The sequence below is a fragment of the Rhinopithecus bieti genome, unplaced genomic scaffold (genome assembly GCF_001698545.2).
Source record: "Rhinopithecus bieti isolate Rb0 unplaced genomic scaffold, ASM169854v2 scaffold_4658, whole genome shotgun sequence".
NCBI lineage: Eukaryota > Metazoa > Chordata > Mammalia > Primates > Cercopithecidae > Rhinopithecus > Rhinopithecus bieti.
Genome location: NW_016804523.1, coordinates 815560 through 836293, shown reverse-complemented (window position 1 = coordinate 836293; position 20734 = coordinate 815560). Strand labels below are relative to the sequence as shown.

The 20734-nt window shown below is 39.5% G+C and overlaps 1 protein-coding gene across 1 annotated transcript in view; it reads right to left on the bottom strand.

Moving 5' to 3' along the window:
• PAK5 (p21 (RAC1) activated kinase 5) overlaps positions 1-20734 on the bottom strand; it is a 312766-nt gene that overhangs the window by 96764 nt on the left and 195268 nt on the right. The window contains exon 3 of the mRNA XM_017868889.1: positions 9099-9313. Within this exon, the coding sequence (XP_017724378.1) occupies positions 9099-9302 (204 nt within the window). The 5' untranslated portion in view covers positions 9303-9313. The remainder of the gene's footprint in view (positions 1-9098; positions 9314-20734) is intronic.

The window sequence follows — 20734 nt, the reverse complement described above, 5'->3', positions numbered from 1 at the left end:
TCTTTTTGGAATTATGATTGTCTTTTTCCTATGCTCCTCATTTCGAAAGCAAATACTTTGAGGGAGGGAATACACAAAGTAATCATTAACACTTTAGGGAAGAAGAGCACAGGAGTTTTAAACAATGGGTATGTAGCAACCAAATGCAGCTGGGTTTATGGTATTAGAACTGGGTTCTTGACTTGGAAAGCCAAAGCCAGAGGATTGCTTGAGGCCAGGAGTTCAAGACCAGCCTGGGCAACATAGCCAGACCCAGTGTTCATAAGAAAATAAATAAAAAATTAGTCAGGGATGGTGGAGTGCATGTGTGGTTCTAGCTACTCACTCAGGAGGCTAAGGTGGGAGGATTGCTTGAGCCCAGGAGTACAAGGGTAGCAGTGAGCTATGATCGTGCCACTGCACTTCAGCCTTGGTGACAGAGTGAGACCCGATTTCTAAATAAATAAATAAATAACTGGGTTCAACCTAGAAATTGGGTGAATTTGAACAAATCAATCATACTCAGTCAAGACTTATCTGTACAACTGGGTTAAAACTATTTGTTATTATAAGTGCCACAAAAGAATAAATCTTAAATATTTTGTACTCTGTAAAACACTATCCGATGTTTGGTAACCATACTCTTGATTTTGGTCAGGTCTGTTGCCTAAGAGATTTCAACAAAAACTAGAGATTACTATAGATTTGACACCTGCATTGCCTTCACACCAGCTTCCGCTCTGGGAGTAGAGTTGGGGTAAAATACTCAAGTGGAGGTACTCACAGGACCCCTCAGTATATGCAATCCCTGTGTGGGTTCTTCTCTATCGCTTCCTCCCAGGAGTTACAGTAGGGGAACACAGCCACTGCAGGAATGCTGGGAACAGCATTTTGAACCATGAGAAGAGGGCTTCAGGTATAGATCTAACCACCAATTGGTAGTAAATAACTTTTCAATATAACCTATAACTGACAATTGCTTTAAAATGGTACGTTCAATTTGTGTTTACCTTGGTCTTGAGGGTGGCAGGAGATTAAATCTCTCAAGTTCTAAGCATGAGTGGGAGTCACAGAGAGCCACATGCCTTTTTTCTTTTGATTTAGAAGGATTATTTTCTAATAATCCTTGGCAACAGATTACAGTTACTCCTTGATGGGGAGTAACTGAGAGCATTCATTCATGGGGTCTCAGTGACCCAGTTTTAGTTGGGAGCCTAGGAGCTGTCTTCCAAATGCCAGGATCATGGACCATGAACGTCCAGTTATTCTCCACTGGTTCCAGGGAGCTGCAGGTGTGACAGCTGTGACATCACCCATTTGTGATTACAGAGCTGTCACACTGGGTACCAGGATGGCCCTGCCAAGAGGCCTGGAGGTGTGTGGTTAACATTGGCCCTCCTCCAAATGGAGGAAGAGGTGGCTACCTGCAGGGATAAATTCCCTGGGGTGATACTGTCTTCTCTGAAAACATCAGCTTTTGTTTTTTAGAGTAACAACTAGACCATGTGAGCTCAAGTTTGCTCAAAGTTTAAGGAACCCTTAAAGTGACTTACGTAAAACACTGCAAAACACTGATGGAAACAAAGATGGTTCTTATTAGTGGCTGATATAGTTTGTTACTTTTAAAGGGGTGTGAGAGAGAGACATTTATGGGGAAAGATGGTGTGTTGACATGGTACACATCAAATAATAACCTCATTAATACAATGAAAAACTGCTTTGCCAAAGTTTTCAGATTGGATGGGATCATAAAAATGAAGAAATATGATAAATCTGGCTTTGGTTTTGGATTTCTTCTTTTATTTGGAAACAAGGTACCTTGCCCACATCTCCCGAATTTAGGCAAATGAGAAAATGGGGGCCGGTGTGATGTTTCTACTGCACAGTCTTTGTGGTGGTGGGAGGGCTGAAAAGGCATACTGACACTGGAACGAGGGATTCCAGGAAGTAATAGGCACCGAGAGAAATGTGAGTGTCCAAGTCCATTGTCCTCACTGGTTTTGCAAGTATAAAGATAATATAAACAACTTTAACAAAGGATCAGCAATCTCTCTTCCTCTTGAGGGCTCTGGTTCTGAAGAACTCAATGCAGTTCTTCTGAAGTGGCATTTTTGACGAGAGGTTTTAAAACATAGGTAATCTGCCTAATGGGTTTCATTTTATAATTACATTTTGCTTAGCAGTGAAATTAACTATCTTTATAACATATACACTCTTTCCTCTTTAAGAAGGTTTGTATTTTTATTAAATGTCTTCTGATAATCATTAAGTTGGAAGGACTTCCGGCATACCAGCTGTTCACAACCATTTGACTAATATACTTCTAACACCTGCAGGATTACATATCAGATCAATATATTTGGTACACTATACATTGGGTCTGACCTTTAAATAGATCAATTCATTTCATAATAGGACCATGTCTTCATCTGAGATCTGTGTCCTTCATGCACAGAGGCTTCACAAAACAGCAAACTCATGACTGTGGCTTCCAAAAGTGCCCCTGTGCCATCCAATCCCTACTTGTCCATCTGGCCGTATTCCCCACCCCTCTCCCCATCGTGCTTTGCTCTACCCAACAGATGATCTGTTTTTCCTTTAAACTCCTCAAGCTTGTTCCTGCCACAGGGTCTTGGGACTAGCTCTTCCTCCTTCCTTTGAATATATCTCTTTCCAAGGTCTTCTCCTGGCTCCATTGTTACCTCTTAGAAGTGTCCTGATGTTCACCCAGATGAGAACTTAGAAATGAAAAGCGGTGACCCAGCTCAGTGAACATGAAGGCATTGGACTTCATGTTGCAAAAAAGATGATTCTAGGCTCACCATTATATTTTAGCAGAAACAGGTCTAAAAGAAGGGAGAGTCAAAACAAAACAAAANCCAAGGTCTTCTCCTGGCTCCATTGTTACCTCTTAGAAGTGTCCTGATGTTCACCCAGATGAGAACTTAGAAATGAAAAGCGGTGACCCAGCTCAGTGAACATGAAGGCATTGGACTTCATGTTGCAAAAAAGATGATTCTAGGCTCACCATTATATTTTAGCAGAAACAGGTCTAAAAGAAGGGAGAGTCAAAAACAAAAACAAAAACCAAGCAAACAAAAAACACCGATTTATGAGGATAGGAAAGTAATGGGGAATCTAATCTATGACCTTTAAGAAGAGACCTGTTAAGGGAGCCAGAAAAGTCATGAGGGGACAGCCCCAGCTCTCAGAATGGCTGGGAGCTTCACTCAGCTAGGAGCATGGCAAACATCTGGAAACAGTTTAAACTGCTTGGCAGCAACTCTCAGAAAGTAAAGGAGGCACTAAAAGAAATAACTCCTTCTGGCTTAACTCTGAGTAACAAGGAAGAGCACATCAGTTATGTGTAATTGAGGAGGAACCTTGGGGAAAACTGTTACCTTAGGTCAAAGGGAAATAATGCTAGAAAATGTCAGATAGTTGCCCTGTATTTTGGGAAAGCAGATTTTAAAAACTATTCAAGGACAGAGAGAATCCCATGGAAATAAAACTATGAAAAATGATATAGCTCTAAACACAATGCAAAATTGAGAATCACAAAAATAGAGAAAGGTAGAGAATTTCAGAGTAATTAAAATAGACTCCATCTTGGATGAACTTTCAACATAAACTATGACGGGAGAGAAAATAAAACAGTGGTCTTCAAGAATGGGATGGCCAGACCTAAAGATTTACCTCTCTTCATTTTACCTGCTTTTGTGAATAGAGAGGTTTTTAAAACAGTAGTCAGCAGCAGTCGATAAAAAAAGGAAGGGACGGAACCTCAGCTTTGAAAGATTATAAAATATCGAAGACTACAAAGACAAAGAAAACTAAGTCAGAGTCACTTTTGCACTGGTCTTCTCTATGACTCTTCAATCTTTAAAAGATAAAAAGAAGATTGTTAGGAAGGCTTTGAAGGCTAAAATTAGAAAAGGAATGGTAAATAAGGATCTAGCAATTTAAGAAACTTGAAAACAGCTGGTTCAGATAAATTATATAGTATACACAAAAAGGGATGGAATATTGTATTCAATAAACTTTGAAAAGGTTGTAGAGATTAGAAGATTGCTGGCCAACTAAAAAAGACAAAAGTGTCTATTTTCATTTAAAAAAACAAAAAAGTCAGTAGTGTGGGCAGGGTAAGTTGCAGAAGTCACAGATAATCACATTTAATATAAGTTCCAAGACAGTGGTTCTCAACCTTTTGTCTCAAAACCTCTTAAAATTATTGATGACCTAAAAGAGACCTTAGTTTATGTTATATCTATTAATATTCACTGCATTAGATATTAAAACTGATAAATGTATTTATTTATTTGAGACAGGGTCTTGCTCTATTGTGCAGGCTGGAGTGCAGTGGTTCAATCACGACTCACTGTAGCTTTGACCTCCTAGGCTTAAGTGATCCTTCCACCTCAGTCTCCACAGTAGCTGGGATGACAGGTGCACACCAGCTTGCCTGGCTAATTTTTTTTTTTTTTTTTTTTTTTTTAGTGGAGACAAGGTCTTGCTACGTTGCCTGGGCTGGTCTGAAACTCCTGAACTTAAGCAATCTTGCTTTGGCCTCCCAGAGTGCTGGATTACAGGCATGAGCCACTGTGCCCAGTCAAGAAAATTTAAAACAAGAATATAAGCACACGATCCATTAAGCATCCATCAATCAATGACATTATCACTTGTAATATAGCTTCTCCCTTGTATACACAGGAAACGAGAGTAAAAAAAGCAAACTTTAATTTTGTAGACTCCCTAAAAGAGTCTGAGGAACCCCCATAGGTTTACACCACACTTTTGAGAACCACTGCAAGAAAACTTTTCACCATAGGCCCAAGAAGACACAAATACAGATGTCCATGACAATATTATTAATATTTATAATAGCAAATACTTGACAATATCCCTTAGTAGAGAAATGGATAGATTGAAAAAAAGCTAGAGTAATTTTTAAATAAACTCATTTTCTACACATCAATGTGAATTTATCTCAAAATAATATTAAGTAAAAAAGTAAGTTAGAGATTATATACATTATGACATCACTTAATAAAATTCAGATATGCCAAATAAAGCTATTTAATATTATTTATATAATTCTACTTGAAAATTAAAAGAAATATGAAGCAAATGTTAAGATATGCTTTTTTCATTTTAGGTAGACGCTACAAAAGCTTTTAAATATTGTCTTCTTCTTCTTTTTTTTTTTTTTTTTTTTTAGCATTTCAAATGATTTCTAGGCTGCAACAAAGGGAAAGGATGATCATTATGTTGTGGCTTTAGTCCACCTAGAACAGCAGTTCTTAAAGTATGTCTATCCATCAGCAGCACCAGCAGCATCTGAGAGCTGGTTAGAAACGCAAGTTATCAGGCTCACTCCAGACGTACTGAATCAAAATCCCTAGGATGGGGCTTGGGAATGTGAGCTATAATACACCCCCAAGGAAATTCTTATGAAAGTCTAAGCTTGAGAACTACTGGGCAATCACAAACAAATATGACCATTCAACCTGCCCTTTACGTAATGCATCTAATGCAGCACAGATTTTGCTAATATTGCTTATGATGTTCTCATGGACAGAATCACATGAGATATAAAAGGAGTTTCTCAACGATATTTGCCAAGTGTTTTAAAGGGAACCTCCCCCTCCGGGTGTTCAGGTTATCTTGGCTAGCCTACATGGCCGACATGGCTAGCCCAAAAGTTTGGGCACACAAACTTTTGACACAAGTACAAGCTAATTGGTGGCTTCTGGTTAAATTTCTGACAGTTTGGAAATCTCAGCCAGTGCAAACTCACATTGATTATACCTTATGTGGATACATTCCTTTATACTACTTAAATCAAAGTTCTCAAAGTGTGATCCTCAGACCAGCAGCATCAGTACCACCTGGAAACTTATTAGAAATGCAAATTCTTGGGCCCCATCCCAGTTCTACTGAATCAGAAACTCTGAGAATGGAGCCCAGCAATCTGTGTTTTATCAGACTCTTTGGGTGATTCTGATCTACTGTATGGTTGGAGAAACCCTGGCCTAAATAAGTCTACACAGAGGATAGGTGTGTACGGGTAAGCGTGACAATGGGTAAGCATGAGGTTCTAAACAGGAACAGCTGAAATCCTAACTAATCAAGGAAGAGTGTTGGTGGCTACGGCAGATTTCCACTCGGAACTAGCTTGCTGAAGCTTGCTGACAAGTACTGAAGAACTGGTATTTCCCACAACATCAGGGGTGACACGCTTCCTCCATTGACTGTTTTTATGTCATGATCTCTTTTCTCATTTTCCTTTCTCAATTTAAAGAACACTTTGACCAAACCAACTAGAATGGTTGGTTCTATTTAACTTAAATAATTTTGCCAAAATGGCTTTAAACCTGCATGACTATATTCAGTCTTTTCTGCCCATTTATTCATTACTTCTTATTTCAAGGACTTTTTTGACTTCTGAGATACATTATCTATACTTTATAATATGTCATTCTTACGTGACTTGTAAGATTTTTCCAGAGAAGCCATTTCCGAAAAATTGGATCATGCAAACTATATGACATAGTTTGGCCCCTTAAACCTTTTAATTTTTACTTATTGTAAGAGTCTGGTAGTCACAGGATTCTGTTTGACTACCAATATTGTCTACTGTCTGCTAATGGTGTTAACTGAACTCATATGTGGGGAAATATTTATACTCATATTTGGAGAAAGATAAGATTTGCTTTATGGGAGTTTAGTGTTAGTATGAGGTACTGGATTTTTCGGGTGTCCTTCAGTTAAATTGATTTGATTAATCTTAATCTTTATGGGTGAGATCCAACTTGGCTGGATCTTGTTTTAGTCACTCCTTGTCTGTTTTTATTTTATTTTTTCCCTGAGGGGTACAATTGTGCCTGAAGTCTCATTTGCAGAAATCCAGGACCTGCTCTATACTTGAGATGCATCTTCCAGTCATCACCCAGTGAACATTTAAGTGTCTATAACTAATATTTTAGTCTTTTCATTTCATATGGACTGAATGCTCATGCATTTGGCACAAGGGCTGGAAAGCCCATGCTAGTGAGTAAGAGAAGCACAAGGTTTAGCAGCTTAGAAGTTGCTAAATCTTGCTCCAACTCTCAGTGGGAATGATTGTCAGAGAGGAAAGGATAACGAGCCAGCCCACCTAGGAGATGGAAGAAATGAAGTAGAAGGTTCTACTAAATCCCACATCCACTGAACATGATGGGTTATCACTAAGACGAGAGCCTCTTTCTTTGCTCCCAAACAGGACCTGCTAGGATCTGGACAAGTGAAAAACCATGGTGAAGTAAATGACAATTTGTCCTAACCAAATAATGCATACACTCTAACAAGACGGTGCATGTCCTGGGTCTTCAGCTAGCATGTTTCTTTAAGACTCTGCTTCTGTCTAGAATGTTTCTTATCCAATGATAATGATTATGATACCCCAGGGTAAGAAAATAAGTCCTAGTTTCATGTGAGAATTTTTCCTTCACCATGGTGACAAATAGTAGAAGACTTTTCAGGGCACACTGCTCATTCCATTTTCTGGGTTTTGTAAAACTTGGGATATAAGAAAATAATGAAATTAAACAAGCAGTTTTTTTCTAATCCCAACTTTTTAAAGATATGGTCCACCTTATTATATGATCATCAGTTAAGTGTTAGCCTTCTCTTAGGGAGAAAATTATGTTCAATGGTAAGATATTGCCAAATACAAACTAGTAGATTTGTTTAGTCAGTTTCTAATAAATATCAGTTGATATCTGTTTAAAATGACAGCCTCCTTTTGTTCCCAAAGCTTTATCTTCTCAAATATCCAGTTGTGTGTGTGTGTGTAGACTTAACATTTTAGTTGGTTTGAAAAGTTTTGAAATTCTACCAGAAAATCAAACTCACAAAATGCAGAATTATAAGACTCTGTATTGATCTTTGGGCAGAACAGACGCATATGTTCAATACCAGAATAGAATGACCAGCACTGTGCATGAACAATGGACTCACAGTTCTAATTTAGTCAGGTCAGGTGATGTTTCATAAGCGTTTCCCATAATGTATCAGCTCCACTCTTTCTTTGCATCCCTTTAAAAATGCATTCAGTTCTGTTCTGCATATTATTCAAATACAGTTTATGCAGTATTCATGTTAACGCAGAATAACATATTCAAATAGCACAGATATCTACTAATATAATGAGCAAGGAAAGAATCTGAACTCAAGTTTTGTATAGATTATGAAACTCTGGAATGGTCCACTGGATAATATCATTATAATTGTCAATGATGTTTAACTCCCATAGAGAACTTTTGGACAATTGCCTGATAGTCTATAGAATTCTTATCATTCTGAAGTGCAGAAGAAAACTGCAATTCCTGGATTTTCTTTGTAGTAACTTTGCATAATTGAAATTTTTTGGGGTCTGCTTTCTGCTTACATGTAATTACTTTTATGAAAATTTATTGCCAAAAATTTCCTAGCTACATATTTAAGATAAATTATATCTTATTCTAGGACTCAAATTACTTGCTTTTATTCGCAATAGCTCTCTCTTAGGCTAAAAGACAAATTTGAAAGCTATAAAGACAAATAAATATGTGTGTATATGTTTGTGTGTATATATATACACATATTTGATCATATAAAACATATATATGTATATGCCTATATATGCATGTGTATATATATTTATAAATATTATTATTAAAATCTATTGGCAGTAAATTTTATATGAAAGAAAAGTTTAAATATTTTGAGAGCAAATGGAAAACAACAAAAGATGGTCTAATGTTGGTCAGAGGCTATTGCCAATATTAACCAGAGTGGATGGATAATACGCTTCAGTATAAAACACATTTAAAGCCGAAATAAAATGTCCCATTTTGTGATCACATTTTATGTGTCTGATTTTAAAAAAATCACATCTAAAGCCAAAGTTCCTTTTCATGTGCTGCAATTTATAAGAAATGGTGAAAATTATAATCATGAAAGAATAATTGTGAATAATCTGTGAATGTTAAAAAAAATACGTGGTTTAGGCGTTTTATAGCTTGCTTATAAAGCTGATGCAGTGCATCAAATAAGAGCATGATTCTTAAGCCCACCCAAAGATGGAACCCTCGCCATACCTTCATAGGAGCCAGCTGGATGGGTGTGATGCACGAAGGATCCACCATAGGCTTTGGCCTGTTGGCCGTATCTGCTAACAGGCTGTGCCATTGCTGGGGAAGGCCGGTAAACTTCTGCTCTTGTGGATCAAACCCAGTGTGAACCCTGTGTTCAAAGTTGGATGGGCCAGATATTTCAATCTTTTTCTTTTTCTTCCCAAACATGATGCCAAAACCTGGGAAATATAAATAGAATAGAGTCAGCTGTTTATATCTTGCCAGCAGAAGACCATGAGAAAGCTATTGTTAATTCATTCAGGGCAACATCTTTTCAGTTATTCCTCTAGATTCCAGCTGCAAAAGATAAAAGTTGAATTTTCAGGGTGTGTAAATTTAATAATTTTATTCAAATTTTTTTGTTCTCTCCTTAAACTTGCCATGTGGATTATAGTTCCCTGCCGCAATGACTTTGATTTGGCCATGTGACCTGCTTTACTGTGGATGGAAGAGACAGTTAGCAAGTTCAGGGCAGAAGTTTTTGGAGGCATTGTATGTTTCCACTTTTTCCTTGTGCTCCTGTCTCTTGCCACAAAGATCTCTCTCTCAGGTAGATGACACTTCCTCAGCCTAGGTCTTGGAAGGAGAGATGCATGAGGGCAGACACAAGCCCAACTTCCAGTCTGAAGACAAGACCAGGCAAGCCCAACTGAGAAATTACTGAGCCACGGCTGACTCGCAAATGAGAAATAAATGTGTGTAATGAAGCCACTGAGATTTTGGCCTTGTTTGTTATATAGCATTATTAAAGCTGACCAGTACACAGGAAGAAACATGTCAAACTTTGGTATGTACTTAAAATCCAAAACATTTGTGTGGAATAAAATATATACATACATGAAAAATGGGTTGATAATGATAGTCACCACATAAAGGATCAAACAAGTAAATATTTACAAAGCACTTAGAAAAACATCTATCACAAAGTAATTACTTCAAGTATTAATTATACACCTCTGGACAAATATACAAGAAAGTTGACTGATATTTCCTGCAGAGAAGGGAACCAGGGGAAGAAGGCAGGGAGGAAGACTCACTTTTCACTGCATATTATATTTACAATTTTTTACAGTGTACTTTACCTGTTTGAAACAACATCATTTACGCAGGTGAAACATAGCCAGTGACTAGAACACCTCTAGAAAATATGTAAAATAGGCAAAGTATGCTTTATGATGTTGAAAACACATAAGGTAACCTGGGTTTGCATCCCAGGTAGGTCACCTATTCACTGTGATCCCAGGTAATTGTGTTTTCCTTTCTGCAGCTACTCATCTGTGAATAGAACAATTATCATTTTGGGAATCCTTACAACACTGCCATGGGCATTGTAAAAGATGATGTTTTGGCCTACATGTTGATTTGTTGAGGAAGATTATCTCAGTCCTTGGACTGGAATAGTGGGTCATATATTCCTACACTTTTTTTGTTTTTGAGACAGAGTCTCGCTCTGTCGCCCAGGCTGGAGTGCAGTGGCACAGTCTCAGCTCACTTCAAGCTCCCCCTCCCGGGTTCACGCCATTCTCCTGCCTCAGCCTCCCGAATAGCTGGTACTACAGACGCCCACCACCACACCAGACTAATTTTTTTAAAAATATTTTTAGTAGAGACGGGGTTTCACTGTGTTAGCCAGGATAGTCTCGATCTCTTGACCTCGTGATCTGCCCGCCTCGGCCTCCTAAAGTGCTAGAATTACAGGCGCGAGCCATGGCGCCCATATTCCTACACTTCTATGTATATATTCTTCACAGCATTTATCCACTTGTGAGTAATTAATTACATGTAATGGTGTGCTCAGTGTCTGTTTTAACTACTAGAATGTACGATCCATGAGGGAAAGGATGCTTCCTGCTTTTTCATTACTGTTTGCCTGACCTATAGTAGGGCTCACAAAATATTTGTTGATGGACTAAAATCACCCTGAACAGCACATTTATTCAGTAAATAGCACAAGGGGTTGGAGCTCCGTGTTCTCTCACTCTCCCCATTGTTCCTTCTCTACCTCCCTTCATTCTCTGTTAAAACTGTTATTTCTTTTGAACACGTGTCGCTATGTAGTAAGCAGGGTCTTCCCATGCCTTCTAGTTTTCTCAAGTTCTTTTTCCATCCTCTACCTACATAGATATTGTCTCAGCAATGCTCAGATCATTCATAGCCTTCACTCCCTGGACTCCATCACAACCCATCACATTCATTCGGCTTGTTACTTCAGACTAATTTGGAAGGGCTGTAATGAAAATGGATGAAAGATTATAAGGACTTCAACTACCTTGATATATTATCTTTCCTGGAAAATATAATTATAATTTAAAACAATTCTATAAGTACTTTACTACAAGTAGGTCAACAAATACAAGTGAGCTGACCTTAAACACTTGGGCACACCCAAACCAAAGTGTAAAGAAGTAAAGGAATCCTGCTGTCACAGACTGCTGCAGAAATGGTCCACAAGGTTTCATTCTTCCTGGTATCCATGCCTTCAAGGAGGCCTCTCCCACACTGACTCTGAACTTGGATATAAAATTTGATGTGACCAATGAGACAAGAGAAAATATGACACCAATACGCACTGTGCCTGCACACTGGTGCTTGCTCACCCTCTTGCTGTCCTTGGAAACGGCAGTCAGCATGAAAACAAAGCCAACCTATCCTGCTGGAAGATGAGGGGCTGTGTATACCAGTTACCTGTCTCCCCAGCCAGCAACTAGTCGACCCTGAGAAGCAGAGCTGCCCAGTTGACCAGCAGCTATACACATGAGAGAGCCTAGTCAAAACCAGCAGAACTACCCCGTTGAACTGGACTTAGAAGTACAGAATCAAGACACAAATAAATGTTTTTTTGCTTTAAACCATTATGCTTTGGAGCAGACTGCTATACAGAAAAGCCAACATAATAAAACCGTGATTATCATCCTCTACCTTGCATCTTCAGATGCTTGCCATTTTTAGGTTTCTATTTTAGCTGCTTCAAAGTTTCACGTAACAACATCCAATCTGGGTAACTATATTAGCTGCTACACAATTGAGTGCTAACTCAAAGGAGTTTTGATTGTGATATTACTATCTGGTTGAAGACCCGGAACGTTTTCAGTGGCAGGAAATTACACCAATAATTAGCTCTATATGCCATCTCTCAGAATTATTTAGTGAGCATAAAATACATTTGAAAATATAATTTGGCCATTTGTTGGCTGAGTCTGCTTGACAGTTTAAGAAACTTTAGCTATGACCATTTTTTAAAAAAGCAAGACAGAAATTATTTCAGAAAAATCATTTGAGAAGAGTTATTTAGCCTGTATTCATACCTGAACAAGCACTGAAAATGCTAGGCCAAATATTTTTAGAGGCAGAATAGAAATGTCTTGTTATTCCCTTTCTCATTGTGAATTTCCCAGTGGTTGCTATGCCACTCAACGAGAGTATTCAGAAGAAAATATCAATGAACTAATACTGTTTCTGTGTTTAAATAAGAGAGTTGTGAAGAGGAAATGCACAGCTGAATTAATCTACATACACTGCATCCTGTGACACCACACAACTATAATTTTAATGGTCAAACAAACAGTTCTATCTCTCCAGTAAATTTGAGTTAAAGAGTTACAAAGGAACAACTTAAAAGGAAAACACAAAACAGCTCTAAATCCTGAAGCAATTATTCCTGGGAAGTTCACAGATGCAGAGACAAAATCTCCAAGATGGATCGTGACATTCTATCAGCAGTGTCTACTACTCTGTTAGCAAGGAGGAGGCCCACACTCAGGTAAAAGACAGAGACAGGGTCCTAGTGCCTTTTAGCACCATGGGACAGAGGGACGCCTAGTAGGAAAGTGAAGATCTGCTTGGCAGATGATTTCTTCTCTGTGATGTGCTCATGTTCAGTCTACTTACTAGGGCACTAAAAGTTCAATGCATCTTATCCCACATTCATGGCAGCCCTCTCTCACGGGTCCCCAAGACCACCTCCAGGCTTGATGATTCACCGGGAGAACTCATAGGACTCTGCATACAGTCATACTCATGGCTATGATTTATCACAGTGAAAGGATACAAAACAAAATTAGCAGTGGGAAAAGGGGCATGGGACCAAGTCCAGAGGATACCAGGTGCAGGCTTTCAGAGGTCTTCTCCTAGAGAACTCACACGGATTGTTGTTAATTCCCCCAGGACTGATTGTAACAACACACGTAAAATGCCATCTATCGGGGAAGCCCATCAGAGATGAAGGGCCTGAGGATTTTATTTGGTACTGGTCACGTAGGCACCCTTGCTTAGTCCATATTTAAATTCCAGGAGGAAAACAAGGGTTCAACATAAACCTTTTTTTTTTCTTTTTTTTTTTTTAATGCATAAATAGTTTAGGCACAATAAGCCATTCTTTATCAGGGAATGGTGAGGAACTTCCTAAAATCCAAGTTCCCAGATGCCAACCAAGGGCCAACCTTGCAAATAGGCTTTTTTCTAGGATATGCATCCTCAAGCCTGCTAGACTAACTCTTTTCTGCAGAGGAGGTGTTATTGTCATCGCCCTTTCATAGAAGAGGAAACAGATGCTCAGAGCCCAGGTTAGAAACTTGTAAAACTGGAGATTTAGAATCTCAAAACACAAGCTTTTAATCACTTGTGAGAGCAATGTATGGCTGCCCTGTATTTACCTTCTCTGCCAGTTACACCGTCCTATCCTTCTTAGGGAATCCAGTTGGTATGGATGATGAGGTTTCTTGGGTCCTGTCACGTCTCTCCAGAAATGCGCTTTCTGAGAAACTACAAACTGTGTCACTGAGCAGGTGAAGCTGAGCAGCCTCTTCCATAGAAGAAAAGATCCCTGCTGCTCAGCACCCATGTAAACCAAGGGCACAGCATACCTCCTTCCACTCCTCCGTGTCCAGCAGACCTACTTCCTAACAGCTGGGTAGGTATCTTTCAGTACAGAAAGTTAGCCACAGGTTGAAAAGCAGGCAATTCAAGAATTAATGTGAAATATTTCTTCATCTCTTTGTTTCATTATTTTATTATTATTATTATTATTATTATTATTATTATTATTATTTTGAGACAGAGTCTGGCTCTGTCGTTCAGGCTGGAGTGCAGTGGCGCGATCTCGGCTCACTGCAAGTTCCGCCTCCCGGGTTTACGCCATTCTCCTGCCTCAGCCTCCCGTGTAGCTGGGACTACAGGCACCCGCCACCACGCCCGGCTAATTTTGTGTGTGTGTGTGTGTTTTTAGTAGAGATGGGGTTTCACCGTGTTAGCCAGGATGGTCTCGATCTCCTGACCTCGTGATCCGCCCGCCTCGGCCTCCCAAAGTGCTGGGATTACAGGCATGAGCCACCGCGCCTGGTCTGTTTCATTATTAAACACTTTATTATTTGTATCATTATGTGAACATTCACCTGGCAGTTTGATTCAGCATTAACCAAGTTGGTTCCTTAGCTAACTAAGTTTGGGAAACAATGAATTACATAAGGTCCCTTTGTGGGACATTTCAAGGTCTTTATTATGCTAATATTAGTTTAGTTCCTAGGAGAGGATAGTAAACAGATCCCAGAATCCTTGTTTCTCAAAGTTTATTACAAAACTCACAGCAAACACTGCTTTGATGGATGGTTTCAGTCACCCTATGTTCTTCTATGAAAGGTAAGTCTTAAGTCATAGAAGAGACTGAAGGAAATCCAGATCCCCAGACTCCCATATCCCATTTCTGCTCTGACATCTTCATGGTTATCTCAGCCCTCAACCTGTTCTCAGAGACAGCCCAGCTCTGTCCCTAACTTAGTGGGTTGCCCTGCCTTAAGTGTATGCCTAGTCTAAAAGTTCCAACATGCAGGCATCTCCCAATTCAGGTCTCTATGAACAGGCATAGGGAGCAGGGAGTCAAAGAAGAAATAGCAGGCTAATGCAGCAGCACCTGGTACTATTCGAGTCATGCAGGTTGGGGTGATGGCACAGCACCTCATTAGGGACCAGAAGATGCTACTTATATAATAATCATCTAGGATGAATTGTGTGTCAGATACTGCTCTATATGTACAAATTCACATATTCTGTTTACAGCAATTTATATTGTAAGGACTATTAGTATTTCTGCTATACAGGTAAGGAAACTGAGGTCTACAGGAATTTTAAAAAATGTGCCCAAGTTCACTTAATAGGAAGGAACCGAAATGGAATTCCAAACCCGGCAGTCCACATTGTGAGGACAAACTGGTCCATGCTCTGCTGACTTGAATACTAGTCCAGTCCCCATGGTGCAGCATGCTCTGTGGCCCTGGCAGCCTCTCTCACATGGGGAGTCCTCCATTCTACATGGAGTTAACTCCAGATATGCTTGGCTCCTGTAATTGTTCGGATAACTCAATGAGAAGATAATAGAAGAAAGCCCTACAAGGGACTGGATGATCTGAATGTTGCTTCTATGATAGACAAGGGAGTGGTTAATACTGCTCATATTATCTGGTTGCAGTGGGGACTTTGCTGGTTCTTCTGAGTTGATACACTGCAACCCTCTTCCCAGCCCTGGGTTCAGTCTCTGCTCTTCTCTGTGCCTTTAAGTTGATTTCTATGACTGCATCACTAGAACTTCCTTGTCTTTGGCTTCTAGGGGGATTTGACCAATTAGAGGCAATTTGTAGGTGGAGAAAGAGGATGGGGATTTATTTCCCTGGCTTTCTTTGCACAATTCCCTGCTTTTCTTGCCAAACGTATTTCTCTGGTTTTCTTGCCAAAATTCCCCAATATGTACAAGCTTCTGTTGGCATTCCCTTTTCCCTCCAGTTTTCCCTCCAGTTTTCAGTCCCTGTAGGGCTAGATACGATATCTTCCTACAGTTTTTAGTTTGTGGGTATTCCTACATTTTTTATAGGTTCTCAGAACCTTGCTTACATGTGCCAGGTAGACCCTTCTGGAGTTCACCTTCTGCTTCCCATCAGGACTCTGACTGGCACATAGCATACTTGTGGGGCTTGTGGTCCCCACTTCCCAGGATTCACCAGCAATGCCTAGGGACTAGGGAATATCCACAAGAAGCCACCACCCATTAAAAGGGTCCAAAGTCTCCAATGGCCATGTGGAAACCCCTGCTTTTTGCATTTTAAAAGTATTTTTGTTGCCTTATTTTTCTCTTGGGCATAAAGCTTGAAGTGTTCAAAAAAGCAAGATGAGCATTCCGTGAAATTACTTTCTTTATGAAGTTATCTAAAAGGGTAATGACAAAAGAATTTTATCAAACAATCCTATTGCCTCCTCAGGCAGCTCATTTTCTCATTAATTTAGGATTGTGGTTGAAAGCAGGGACCCAGACTTCCTGGATCTGAATCTGAGTCCTGCTACATTTATCAGTTCTGCATTCTTGGGCAACTTGCTTTGCCTCCTTTTGCCTCAGTATCCTCCTATGATAAATGGGAAGAACAATATTCTCCCCCTCAGTGTGTTGTTGTGAACATTCAGTGAACTAAGACATGAAAAGCGGCTTAGATCTGTGTCTGGCTCCTAGCAAGTGCAATCCAAATCAGGATTTTAGGGAATGGAGTAGGAACTCTGCTACAAGCCAGGTCCAATCAGTGGCTGAAGTGCCATCTCTTGTCACATCAGGTGGACACGTAGAGGTAGAGGAGTAGCTACCTGACTTCTATTACAAATCGAGACGGTTCCAGCATTCTTCAACCTTTTCAAAACAATGACTCATGGCTCAGTCCTGTGTCCCATCCATGGTAACATTTTAAGTTTAATGACATGGATGGTGGTGATGGTCACACAAAAGTATGAATGTATTTAATGCCACTGAACAGTACAATAAAAATTGGTTAAAATGGTAAATTTTTTGTTTTGTATATTTCATGATAATAATAATAGTAATAAAAGATAATAACATGGATATGCCCCAGGAGCTTTGACTGCATGGGAGGAAGTAGTTGGCAGGCAGGAGCCATACTGAAGATGGGTTGGGGCAGGCACAGGGTGTAGTGGGGCAGGCAGAGCAGGAGTTCACCTATTAAAAAATCCTTTTGTTCATATCCCCCCTCAAAAATCTCAAATTGTAATATAACATTTGGGATTAAGAAAGACATATGTCAAACGGTGTTGGTCTAATAAAGTGAAGAGTCAATGTAATTACTGAACTATTAAGGTTTCCAGTCATTCAGCCAGCTAGAGACATAGTGGAAAGAATAAGACCACAGAATTTTAAAATGGTGACTTTAACGTACCTCTTAAGAGTGAGTCTTTTCTTATTGGCTCCTTCATGAAGAGAGATTTTTCTTTTCTTAGTCTCAGATCTATTTTCAGAACTTGGTAAATGTAATAATGGAAATTTAAGTACTTTAGAAATACATACCTGTGTTCATATAATTTAGATTTAATGACTGACCAGTCACTTACGGGAGAAAGGTGACTGTTTCAGAAATCACATTACAGAGGGGATGGCACCAACCACACCATCCCCTTTCTGAGATGTCATTGCCCAGGTATACATTCATTATAGCCTCAGAATCAAGAACAAAAGATTCTCCAGGCTTTTAGCTGTGCTGATTTTAGGGAAAATACAACTTGGATTACATATGTGGGATCCATAGGAAAATATAAAATCTTGGGATTGGTTCATCATCTAATCTAAAAATAAAGTTGTTTTCTAAAAAAAACCACATCATTATGTGTCAAAGTTGTTATAAATGATATAGTTTCCTCTCCTTGGATTCATCTATTGCAGTGTCTCCTAACAGGACCCATTGGACAGTCACTAGGTTCCACTGGGTGCTTCCCACTCCAGAAGAAACTGTATTAAAGCCTGTTGGGTCAATAAAATGATTATCCTTGTACCTGGTCCCCATTTCTATTGTACAGATGCTCTTTATCCAGTTGCTTTGTGACCTGGGCCTGTTTTTTTGACCTGTATCATAATCCAAACACACTTCCTTCTCAATAGGTGTAGAAACAGCTGTAGCCCCTTTTCTTCTTTTGTGGATCTGATTCTGGCTTCTAATTTCTACCACTGGGATGTAAACCCTGACTTCATACCTGAATCTTTGTTTCTTATTTGTCCTTCTCTACTTCTGTGAATGTCTTAGACCCTTTCCTCTGATCATGATGCTTGAATCTTGCCTGTCTGCTGGTTTCTTCTTATCTAAGCCTTCTGATTCTGCCCTGATTCTGAAATCTGTGCCCACAGTTGGATTTAGCATATACATCCATCTGAACTGCACACTTTCTAGACCCTCAATATCATCAGACTTTTCTGCTGTAACTCAACCCCTCATCCTGGCTTCAACTCCTCACCCTGGCTTCAACTCATCCTTCTCAACTTTCTGCTATCAATATCCAGTACTGACAAAAGGCACACTATAAGGAAAACATATTTAAATTTGAATCATTTTCACATTGTCAGAATGACAACGTAATATTGAGATAATAGCAAGAAGAAAATCATGGGTTTTAGAGTACCATCAACGTAGTAAGTACTCAGAAAAACTGCATGGAAATGTGTTAAACATAACAATCAAAAGCCACTGCTTCACCATGGTTTTATTCTTTACTATAAGTTTAGTTCTCCTTTATGCCAATGAGCCCAAATATGGAGACAGAACCCAAACTTCTCTCTTAAGCTCTGTGTCTATTCTTCCAAAGCTTCTCTTGGATTATTCTTATTTTTGACACTCAGCATCTCCAAAACTTAACTCATGATCTCCTACTTGCTCTACCTCTTTCTTTCATACATATTTTAATCCTTGTATAGATAGCACCACATTGCATTAAATTGCATCTGCTCCCCAGATGTTCACTACATCTATACCTCTCTCTGAATTCCCACTGTATTGGTTTCCTAAAGTTGATGTAACAAATTTCCACAAACTTAGCAGCTTAGATAATGCAATTTATTTTCTTACAGTTCGGGGTCAGAAGTATAACATGAGTCTCAATGGGTAAAAATCAAGGCATTGGCAGGGGTATGTCCCTTTCTGGAGTCTCTAGAGGAGAATACATTTCCTTGTCTCTTCCAGCTTCTAGAAGTCACTTGTATTCCTTGGCTGATACTGCATCTCTCTCTGACTGTTATTCCATCTTTCCCACTTTATTTTCCTTTTCTTTTCTTTTCCTTGTTTTCTTTCCTTTCTTTCCCTTCCCTTCTCTTCCCTTCCCTTCCTTTCTTTCTTTCTCAGGGTCACATGCTGCCCCCACCCCCACCCCCCAGGCTGGAGCGCTATAGTGTGATCTTGCTGATCTTGGCTCACTGCAACCTCCGCTTCCTGGGTTCAAGTGATTCTCTGACCTCAGCCTCCCGAGTGGCTGGGATTACAGGCATGCACCACAATGCCTGGCTAATTTTTATATTTTTAGTAGAGATGGGGTTTTGCCATGTTGGCCAGGCTGGTCTCCAACTCCTGACCTCAGGTGATCTGCCTGTCTCAGCCTCCCAAAGTGCTGGGATTACAGGCATGAGCCACCGTGCCTGGCTCATCTTTCCCATTTTCCTCTGACTCGCTTGTTTTGTCTTTCTCTTCTACTTTTAAGGACTCTTGTGTTATATCGGACCAATCTGGATAATCTCCCTTGCCCCTGCCAAGCAGTTTTCCACCCTGTAGGCAGACCAATCTTTTGAAAAATATAAGTCTGTATCATGCTGTCTCTCTCTTAAACCTTTTCTATGACTTCTCACTGACCTTAAAAACAAAACCAAACTCCTTATCAGAGCTTACAAGGCTCTTCGGGACCACCCCTTGGTACCTCTCTAACTGCATAAATTCCTTCTCCCTTTCATTAAGCCTTACCATCCTTAGTCACCCCCATTACCTTAAAGTCCCCCATCCCCCACAACTTCGCCCTCCCCTGCCTGTCTCTACCCTCTCATCTTGGCCCTCACCCAAAGTCTCTTTTCTGGTCTCAGATCAAATGAAACTTCCTTAGGGAGGTCACTTTAGACCTCAGAATACCTTTCTTCTTAAGTGCTCCCACAGTTCCTTGTCTATTGTGCTAGAGAAAAGATTATTTCAAATTACAGACGTGCATGAACACATTCTGTCTACCCTGTCCACACCACCATCATTTCTCTCTTAGGCTGCTACAAAGTTGTCTAGCTCAGTTTCCCTTCCACTAGACTTACCTGTACAAGCAGTTCTCCACACTGTAGGGAGACCAATGTTTCTAAAATGTACGTCTTGTATTATGCTCGCTCTCCTAAACTTTTTCTATGACTTCTCACTGTCATTACACACAAATCCAAACCCCTTATCCAAGCTCACAGTTGTGGATGGTTCAAACAAAAAGAAGCACACAAAGTAAAAGTTAAAAGGGAACTACTATGTTCCTATTGCAAAGTTTCAAATTCAGACCATTTCCTATTTGTTTGTGTTATCCCTGCACACATCCTGACTTTTTATACATAAATATATGACCACTCTAAGTACACTGTGTGGAACTTGCTTTTTTTTTGAGTCATTTAGCCTATTTTGGGTGTTATGTTAAAAAAAATAAAAAAGCAAAACTTGGCTATCTTTCCATATCAGCACACATACCACACTTGCTTTTATTTATTTATTTATATTTATTTATTTATTTATTTATTTATTTATTTATTTATTTTGAGATGGAGTCTCACTGTCTCACTCAGGCTG